This window comes from Mandrillus leucophaeus, unplaced genomic scaffold (assembly GCF_000951045.1).
Source record: "Mandrillus leucophaeus isolate KB7577 unplaced genomic scaffold, Mleu.le_1.0 Scaffold1367, whole genome shotgun sequence".
Lineage (NCBI taxonomy): Eukaryota > Metazoa > Chordata > Mammalia > Primates > Cercopithecidae > Mandrillus > Mandrillus leucophaeus.
The window spans coordinates 206,230-216,533 of record NW_012101329.1 but is presented as its reverse complement, the minus strand read 5'-3'; the positions used below and the strand labels follow the sequence as shown (position 1 = coordinate 216,533).

At 51.0% G+C, this 10,304-nt stretch overlaps 1 protein-coding gene across 1 annotated transcript in view; it reads left to right on the top strand.

Moving 5' to 3' along the window:
- The window catches only part of MTCL1 (microtubule crosslinking factor 1), a 121,148-nt gene that overhangs the window by 63,436 nt on the left and 47,408 nt on the right, over positions 1 to 10,304 (top strand). Inside the window, exons 5-6 of the mRNA XM_011973280.1 lie at positions 2,357 to 2,416; positions 7,980 to 9,293. Coding sequence (XP_011828670.1) covers positions 2,357 to 2,416; positions 7,980 to 9,293 — 1,374 coding nt within the window. The remainder of the gene's footprint in view (positions 1 to 2,356; positions 2,417 to 7,979; positions 9,294 to 10,304) is intronic.

The window sequence follows — 10,304 nt, the reverse complement described above, 5'->3', positions numbered from 1 at the left end:
AAAAATTAGCTGGGCATGGTGGTGTGCACCTGTAATCCTAGCTACTTGGGAGGCTGAGGCAGGAGAATCGCTTGAACCAGGGAGGGAGAGGTTGCAGTGAGCCGAGATCGTATAACTGCACCCCAGCCTGGGCGACAGAGTAAGATTCTGTCTCAAAACAAAACAAACAAAAGAAACCTCTTAACTGAAGCATGAAGGTGAAAATCTTGGCGAACTTCCTTATTAAGAGTGGAGAAATTCAAGCTGTCCTTAAGACAGGCTTACCTTTACCTGTTGGTGGAGACTGGTTGTCTTTGTAGTGTGACCCGCTTTACCAAAAAGGCTAAAGGAAATAAAGCCATCTGCAGCTGGGGTTCCCTCCACCTTTGTTAGTCAGGGAGCCTGCCGCCCCTGCTCCACGGTGATTCCGTGGCCCTCTTCAGCCCTCTGCCCTGAGGGCCTTCTCTCAATTATCTATTTTATATTTTCCGGGTCTCCAGCCTCCTAGAGGCCAAGGGGCAGCTAGAATTTTAACTGTTTCTTAACCTAGGATTCTTCCAATAAATGGCAAGGGCTGGCATTCTGAGAGTGAGACACTTAAAATGTGAACAGTACTGAGTTAATGAACTTAAGTTCTAACTGCAACGTAAGTGACTTGCATATAGCCTCCTTTGCAAACTCTTCTGATACAGGGTGGGCACCCGGGAGTAAAGCCGAGAGAGTCAGGGCTCTGAGCAGATCTCAGATGAGGTCCTGGACCCCGAGGTGGAGGTGCAGAGGGGAGGGAGGTGGGTGTCGGGGACAATCTCTTTCCTTTTGCAGACTTGCCTTATAGGTCTGGGGCCAGCGGAGCTCTGCTTCCCACCTGCTTCCTCCCAGCTTTCCTCAGGATTAACTTAACTTTGCAGATTAAGAGGCTACAAATCCGTTCATATTCCTCTAGGAGGCTTCTCACTCCTCATTTCTTTCTGCCTTCACACTTTCCCTTTGCAGGAGCTGGCGTATCTCCCAGTTCGTCTGTTGCAGACACCCCTAGGCCCCTTTACTCATACTTCTGTTTGTATTTTCAGATGTATTTGCAATTTCTTGCCTGGAGTCTATAATGTAAAACTAGGCAGGGCTCCCAGGCACTGAAGGACACAGCCAAGGCCTTCATTTCACTTAGCAATAAGTTATGAGCTTTGTAAGATCTTTAAGATGGAGGTTTAGCCATGAATTGGAGTGGGTTTTCTGAGAATTTCACAACCTAGTTAGGTTTTCTCTGTAAACAAGGGCCGCCCTTCTTCTTCCTTCACAGCACTTTTTATCTGGCCACTCAGGAAACACCAGTTATTTGTTTGTTTGTTTGTTTATTTATTTATTTTTGAGGCAAGGTCTTGCTCTGTTGCCCAGGCTAAAGTACAGGGCTATATAGGCCTGATCATAGCTCATTGCAGCCTCGAACTCGTGAACTCAGTCTTCCCGCCTCAGTTGCCCTAGTAGCTGAGACTACAGGCACACGACTCCACACCCAGCTAAGTTTTTAAAAATTATTTTTTGTGTGGCCGGGCGCGGTGGCTCATGCCTGTAATCCTAGCACTTTGGGAGGCCAAGGTGGGCAGATCACGAGGTCCGGAGATCGAGACCATCCTGGCTAACACAGTGAAACCCTGTCTCTACTAAAAATACAAAAACTTAGCTGAGCGTGGTGGTGGGCACCTGTAGTGCCAGCTACTTGGGGAGGCTGAGGCAGGAGAATGGCGTGAACCCGGGAGGCGGAGCTTGCAATGAGCTGAGATTGCGCCACTGCACTCCAGCCTGGGAGACAGAGTGACTCCATCTGAAAATAAAATAAAAAATCTTTTTTGTGGTGACAAATAAGGTCTTGTTACTATGTTGTTCAGGCTGGTCTCAAACTCCTGGCCCCAAATGATCCTCCCACCTTGGCATCCCAAAGCATTGGGATTATAGGCATGAGCCACTGCACCTGGCCAGGAAACACCAATTAATTCTCATATTAGCCCAAACAAAACATGATTTGGAAAGTGAACCAGCTCCAGAAATATGAGTTATCTGTTCCCAAACTTCCTGCCTTTCTCCTCCTCTTCTTGCCTTCTCTGCACTGTTAAAATTATCCCAGCCACTCTCCTTTTTCATTAACTGAATACTTAAGGAATATCTCAAATACAATAATTAGGATTTTAAGAATCTTAAGATTCAAAGACCTCCTCCAGCTTCTCCAACTGCATTTACACATTGACTCTAAGTTGTTTCTTGATTCTGGTGGGAAACAGCCTCCGTCCAGTGTGTGTGTCCCCACCCGTGGGGACGATGTTCGCTAATGCTGGCTGTCACATGTGAGCCCTTGGTCACAGAATGTCACTTGGATCTATTTCAGAGTTCCCTAAAAAGAAGAAGCACTCGGGAAATGTACAAGGAGAAGAAAACCTTTAACCAGGTAAGCAGAGGTTTTCATTCTAATGTTACATCTCCTGTAAGTGAAGTCACCTCATTTTGAATTTTTTTCAGTGTTAGTTTTGCCTTTAAAACATTCAAGGAAACATTACCTGTCCAAACACGTGGACTCATTCCTAACCTCCACAGTGTGAACATTTTCTTTGCAAACCCACAGATCCTCCCTCTTGTTTCTCCCCGACGCTGACAAGCTGGTGATTTCTTCAGGAAAAAGAACTGGCTTTGTGTGAAACAGAATTAAGTGTAGTTTGGGGGCCTGAGGTACTTATAAATGGTAAAAAGTGTTTTTACCTTCAAAGTCATCCACACAGTGAAATAAAGCAGCCACTGTGGAGTTGAGTCATTCATAAGACACTGTTTTGAATGTTGTTGTTGTTGTTGTTTTTTAATGTGCGAGCTGAACAATATCTTAAATGGTCCTCATTGAAGGTAAAGTATTCTCAGCCCTTTCTAGATGCACAGTATGCATTCTTCAAAACTTTCTTAGCTTTTCTGTAAAGCTGTTTTACTGGATTCTGTTTTTAAATTGCTGCTAGCATTAGGTGGTGGAGAGAACAAAGGTGTTATTGGGATATCAGCTCACTGCACTCTGAGAGCAAGTGGTAATTAGAGAGACACAATGAGTCGGGGTAACTAAGAGCTCAGCAACCTCCACCGACCTCCTGCCGCCCTGTCCCTGTGAACTCCCCTCTTAAGGATCCCCTGGGTTTCTCCATTCTCCAAACTCACTAATCCCCAGGGCATCATTCAAGGAGGGGCAGGCCCCTGCAGCAGCAGAACGCGGAAGCTCAACTGTTCGCTTCCACCCGCCCCAGCCTCCCAGCCTCACTTTGGAATCCATTAATAATAGGGAAATTAAAGTCTGCCACCCACTGCTGGGTACTTACACTCTCCTGGGCTGAGAGTGTTTTCAATCGACTGGCTCTTGCCCAGGGAAGATCTTTTCCTTAAAAGGGGAAATTCTGCCCCATTGTGAAATGAACAGCATTCGCCCCGTGGGTAAAACGGGTCAAGAACAGGAGCTGCTGCTCCTCGGGCGCGTGTCCGAAACCCTGGTACCTGGGATGCGTTGAACGCCCGCCCAGCCGGCGGGATGATTGAGGAAGGAGTTTCTGTTCAGCAGAATGGTGGAATGGAGCGCGCTGGGAACTGCAGGCCCGCAACCAAAACCCAAAGGAAGCTGGCGCCCCGGCGCAAGGTAGGCACGCGGGCAGTCACCCACTCAGGGTGTTGGCTGGACGGCTGACTTGCAAGCCAAAGAATATATACAGGGAGCAATATATTTCTGTGGCTTGACAAGGCCTTTCCCGCTGGTGGTGATGGTGGTGGGCCCCTGGGTGTCTCCCCTCCTGGCCATGCCTGCCCTCTGCCTGCAACAGGAATTGTGTGTCAAATGGAAAGTTGGACTTGACCTGCTTTCATACCACATTCCTGGGGTTATCCAATGATCTCTTGAAACCAGAAATGATATCCTTCAGTTTAGACTCGGCCTTGCTCCCCGCCCCCACCGCCCCGCGAGAGTCTTGGCAGAGTTTTAAGAAGTCTATGGTTACAACATAAGATGGGCATCCAGCCTCACACTGCCTGAGCTGAAGCTGTGATTCCCCATCTTATGAGGAGTGGCTTCCCCTACTCAGAACAGGCCGAGCTCAGCTTCCCTCAGGCCGCCCCTCTCCTGCACACAACACCCCGCAGGTGCAGCGGGCCCTGCCCTAGCTGCCTCGACCTCACCGAGGACGTGTGACTTCATTTAATACACACTCTCCCATGGCTTCCAGGACAGTCTTTCTCTCAACACGGCTTTAGTCTTGGTGGCAGGCCTCATAGTGCATGCATGGTTGTCAAGTCGAAATGACAGCATGCTGTCATACAGCTTTTTTCTTTAAGGAACGAGAAGACGTTTTGGACATTTTATCAATCCTCAGGTAATCTACACATTGACACTCGTTAGAGTATGTCATAGGATCTTGCTGCTTTAACTGACCTGGGTTTAGGTTCAAGGAGACGGAAGAGAATTGTTCTATGATAGATTTGTAGTGGATGGTGGACAGAGGGGAATGGTGTGAGGTTGAAGGTTTCCGGAAATCAAGGTGATTTGAGGGCTCTATGGGGACATTCTGTCTGCATGAGGGGTGCAGATAAGCATGTATAACCTCCGGCGTGTTTCAGGACCCTTCTCAGAGATGATCCTCCTTCCCCAATGTTTCAGTTCAACTTGTTGGGGAAGACCCCAAGGAGCTGGTCGTAGCTATTTCCCTGAGCCTTTCTTGTCATATCATTTTTCCCCTTACACGAGGTTTGTGGTGAGCAAGGAGGGACCAGGCAGAGTGGGATTGCCTTAGTCCCTGGTCCACGCGCTCGTTTGAGCCAAAAGCTTCCCATACCATGCAGGCAACAGTGCCCCGCACCTGCCCCTCCTGGCCTGGCTCCACCACATCAAGGCCTCGCCAGCTGCAAGTTTCTGTGGACGCTGGTCACAGCAGGCGGCCCTGCCCCCACCTTGTCCTGCCCAGTCTCGAGTCCCAGGCTCAAGAAGGGTGGAGAGTGGGCCCGAGTTTCCCTGTAGCTGGACAACGCTGCCCTCTGTGATCTCTGCTGCTGTGGATTTCTGTGCTTCAGAGGTGGAGATGGGATCATTTAGATGATTTTTGACAATGGACGGACACTGGCTCTCAAATTAACAATGGGGCTGAGGGCACTCCCCTGTTTTCTGGTCCCAACCTTTTAAGTATTTACAATCCATCTCTGTTGACAGGTATTTTAGCTTAAACTGCATTCCTTCATGGGAACAACAAAGACCTGTCTGTGTATTTGAATTTCTTACAAATCTGTGTTTAACAAAAATTGAAAAGGTGCTTTTTTGTTTGCTCTACTTTCGAAAGTTCTAAGAAGCTGGGGTTGTTTAAAAGTAACTTGCCAACTTCTCGTACGTAGTAGGTACTTAATAAATATTTCCTGAAAGAATGAATGAACAAGGCCAGGCTCGGTGGCTCACACCTGTAATCCCACACTTTGGGAGGCTGAGGTGCTGGATCACCTGAGGTCAGGAGTTCGAGACCAGCCTGGCCAACATAGCGATACCTCATCTCTACTAAAAATACAAAAATTAGCTGGGCACGGTGGCATGCTCCTGTAGTCCCAGCTACTCGGGAGGCAGAGGCAGGGGGCAGGAGAATTGCTTGAACCTGGGAGGCGGCAGTTACAGTGAGCCAGGATTGCACCATTGTACTCCAGACTGGGTGACCAGAGCAAGACTCCATCTCAAAATAAAATAATAATTAAAAAAATGAATGAATGAACAGATAAACAAGCATGCTTTTCCTCTAGTATTAGTATTAAATACAGTGTATGTCTTTTACAGTCCATATATTCTGTGTAGGTTCTTTTAAAAAATATGTCATTACCCCAGTGGCGATGATAGCCCATTCGCCTCAGTAGTTGTGAGTAGGGCACACAGCCTTACTTCAGGTTAGTCACAGGATTGATTTTTATGTCTGCCTAACCCAAACCCAACCAAATCCTTCATGTGATAAGTTCTCAGGACTCAAAGACCATGTGACATTTATATGTTATTCTCCTAATGTGCAAAGAAGGAAAAAACTCTTTACTGGCTCCTTTACCCAATACTAATTGTGTTTCAGACAAATAAGATAATTAATTTCAGGGAGCTAGAGCATGGTGATTTATCATATACTAACTAGTTTATATATAAAAAATACACTTTTTTGGTTTATGATTTATCATATACAGACCATTATTTCATTTGACCCTCATCACAACCTTGCGGGTCTGTGATTAGCCCAGGCCCCTTGGACAGTAGGAGGGGCAAAGCTAGGACTCTGGGCAGCGTGTTTGACCCCAAGTCCAGCAGGCCTGGTTTTGTCCTCAGCTAAGAGATGACAATGGGCATGTCATCCTCCCGAGGACGCACAGATAGCGCCACGGCAAGCTTTCCCTGTGGCAGTGGCTGCACACTTTATCGTAGGTGTGGGCCTGAGCCTTCCTGGTCATACCGTTTTTTCCCTTTCCATGGGGTTCGTGGTGAGCAAGGAGGGCCCAGGCAGAGTGGAAGGAGAAAAGTTGGGAGGTGCCGAGGGAGGTTTTCTTTCTTCCAAATTGTGAGTGTGCGACCAGACTGCGGCAGAGAGCGAGCCGTGCTCTCTGAGTGTAGAAGCTGCATTGTGAGCACACGTGACGATCTGAAGGGGTTAATTCTCCCCCGGGGGCTGACTTGTTCCAGAGAAGGGCGACAGGCCTGGAGAGCAGTTTGATGCCTTTTCCTCTACGAGGGCTGTGGGATTTGACTCCTGTAGAGCCATTGTTGACAGTTTCTCTGTGTGATGGGGGAAACCTTTGCTGAAGCCTTTTGGAACTTTTGATGGCCGATCAAAGAGGAGTGATTTGTGAAATCGGTTATTTTTCCCATCTGCTGGATGTGAACAGTAAAATGTTTTTGCAAAACCAAAATGGGGAGTTCCTCTGGCTTCAAAACAAGGAGACCAGCCCTGCAAAGCAGAGTTGACTTTCCAGTGGATCCAAAAAGTGCCGTTCTGACCTCAGCCAAGCATTGCAGGCTGTGAACAGCAGAGTCAGCTTTGAGGATCCTCCAGAACCCTCTGGAAGGCCTATGAGGACACTTCTCAGGTTTTGATACACTTGACTATCCAACATTTAACTCCTTGCCTTGGGTCTCCGAGTTTAATTTCCTGCTGTGTCACAGCCACTAAAAGGAAAGGAACATAAGCAAAGGTTCTGAAGCTGCACTTGCATGGCGAGAGGCTGCAAGGAGCCCAGGTGGCTGGGTGTGCAGTATCCAGTGTGTACCCAGAGCTTGGTACTGACTCAGTACGCGCCTGGACTTCCAAGCACCCTCATGCTCATGCCTCATTTTTTTTGTCATATCATTCTTGTGGGACCTTAGGGCTGGGGAGACCGGGATGGGGAGAAGCGAATTGCCCTGTCTCAGGTACCTTAGGAAACCAGGGGAAAGCTGAGCTCTTATTTGGGGTGGCCTGACTTCCCCATCCTGGTCAGACCTTGTGGATTGCCGGGCACTTTGAAAGAAGGAGGTCCGCACGTTGGAGGTGGTGAGTGCAGCAGGGTGGAAGATGCTCTGAACCCTGTCTGCCTGCACCAGGCCTTGGTGAGGGGTCCTGCTGGCTCTCACTGGTGCCAGTGAGTAACCAGGTGGGATCCACAGAGCAATGAGGCGTTGCGCATTCCCGCTGGGTTTTGCGCCTCATTTCGTTTTCCCTTCTTCGCTCATAACTTGTATGTATGATTTCCACGTGCACTTTTTTTTCCAAACTAATTTTTTTTGTTTCTTTTGTTTCTGTGGCAAAGCAACAAACTGTAGGCCTTTCACAGGCCCCAGGCCCACCTCTGCTTTGTCTTGGCTCTTTCTCTGTGTAGCTCAACGGCACCGACGGGAAGATGGGTGTTTGATGTTTGTGTGCATTGGGGGCGAGGTGTGAGGGGAATCATGAAAAACACGAACATTTGGTATTTTCAAATAACCCTTCTCCCGGGCTGTTCTCTCCTGGCAGGATGACAGTGCCGATTTGAGGTGCCAGCTCCAGTTTGCCAAAGAGGAAGCCTTCCTGATGCGCAAAAAGATGGCCAAGCTAGGACGGGAGAAGGACGAGCTGGAGCAGGAGCTCCAGAAGTACAAGTCCCTCTATGGGGATGTGGACAGCCCCCTGCCCACGGGGGAAGCAGGCGGGCCCCCCAGCACCCGGGAGGCCGAGCTGAAGCTGCGGCTGAAGCTGGTGGAGGAGGAAGCCAACATCTTGGGCCGGAAGATCGTGGAGCTGGAGGTGGAGAACCGTGGCCTCAAGGCAGAGATGGAGGACATGCGGGGCCAGCAGGAGCGGGAGGGCCTGGGCCGGGACCACGCACCCAGCATTCCTACCTCACCCTTCGGCGACTCCCTGGAGTCCTCCACTGAGCTCCGCCGCCACCTGCAGTTCGTGGAAGAGGAAGCGGAGCTGCTCCGGAGGTCCATCTCCGAGATCGAAGACCACAACCGGCAGCTGACCCACGAGCTCAGCAAGTTTAAGTTTGAGCCTCCCCGGGAGCCGGGCTGGCTCGGGGAGGGTGCGAGTCCTGGTGCCGGGGGTGGGGCTCCCCTGCAGGAGGAGCTGAAGTCAGCCAGGCTGCAGATCAGCGAGCTCAGCGGCAAGGTGCTCAAACTGCAGCACGAGAACCATGCGCTGCTGTCCAACATCCAGCGCTGCGACCTGGCAGCGCACCTGGGGCTGCGTGCCCCCAGTCCCCGGGACAGCGATGCCGAGAGCGATGCAGGCAAGAAGGAGAGTGAAGGGGAGGAGAGCCGGCTGCCCCAGCCCAAGCGGGAAGGCCCTGTTGGCGGGGAGAGTGACTCGGAGGAGATGTTCGAGAAGACGTCGGGCTTCGGGAGCGGGAAGCCATCGGAGGCCAGCGAGCCGTGCGCCACGGAGCTCCTGAAGGCCCGGGAGGACTCCGAGTGCCTAGTGACCCTAAAACACGAGGCCCAGCGGCTAGAGCGGACGGTGGAGCACCTCATCGCGGACACCGACAGCTTCCTCCGTGACGCGGGGCTGCAGGGTGGTGCACCCTCGCCGGGGCCTGGCCTCCAGGGTGAAGAGGAGCGGGGCGAGGGGGACCAGCAGGAGCCTCACCTGCTGGGGACCATCAACGCCAAGATGAAGTCTTTCAAGAAAGAGCTTCAGGCCTTCCTGGAGCAGGTGAACCGCATTGGGGATGGCCTCTCCCCCTTGCCCCACCTCACAGAGTCCTCTAGCTTCCTCTCCACTGTGACTTCCGTGTCCCGGGACTCCCCCATCGGGAACCTGGGGAAGGAGCTGGGCCCAGACTTGCAGGTAAGGGGGCTCGTGGCTTTGCCTCCCTGCTCCGCCTTGCTCTTCCTCCTTCTCGCTGGCATTGCTGCACTCGGGCTCACGCTGCTCACGGCTGCTTGGTTATGATTTCAAACCTGCATTGTACTAAAGCCTCCGGGGCAACCAGATCCTCTCTCTTGGTTGGGCTCCGTTTTTTTTGTTTTTTGTTTTTTTTAAGTTTTCTTGTATTGCCTTGTTTCTTTTTCCTTTTTCCTGTCTTATTTTTAACTGCGCCACGGCTCATGGTTTAGAGGCCCTCCCAGACACGAGGCTAAGCCCAGTGGAAGCGACAGGGCTCGACGCAGGCCGGCCTTGCTCCTCTCTTGGTATCTCAACCAACCAGCCACACGCTGAAGAAGCCGTGAGGAGGCTAAGACAAACGCATGTCACAGTCAGGATAATTAGCAGACTCGCTACCAAGCACGTCCCTTCCTGGGTGTGTTTCAAGGGACACAGTGCAGTCCAAGGCCCTAGGCAGCCCAGGCCCCCATTCCCGCTGGAGGATCAGCCAAAGCGGGCGAGGAGCGCGGTGCTGAGAAGGATGGTTTTGGTGGAAAAGCGCTGCTGGCTCGTGCCGCCCTGCCGCCGCTGGGGAGGGCGCGGAGGGCCTCCGAGGACTGCTGTCCTAGCCTCGCCTGGGTGCATGGCCCAGCTGCCGCCCTGGACTGTGGCTTTGGCTGCTCGACCCACAAGTAAGGAAGGAAGAGCCTCGTTTTCCGTTTCCTTCACGGGTAGCGTGCTTGCGGTTGAGTTCTGGATTCACGCATCGCCATCGCATGTGCCCCGTAATCAGTGTTTCGCACCTCCACTTTCTCTTTTTGCTTTTCGGATGTGTCCACCCGCCCTTTTGCTCATTCTCATCTTGGGTCTGTTCTCTTCACTTTCGTCCACCGCTGTCTTTAAGCTGGTACCAGTTTCTATTTGTGCTGTTCTTTGGTCGTTTTCTCAGTCGTCTCCCTTATCCATTTTTGTTTTCTTTATCCCCTCTCCCTG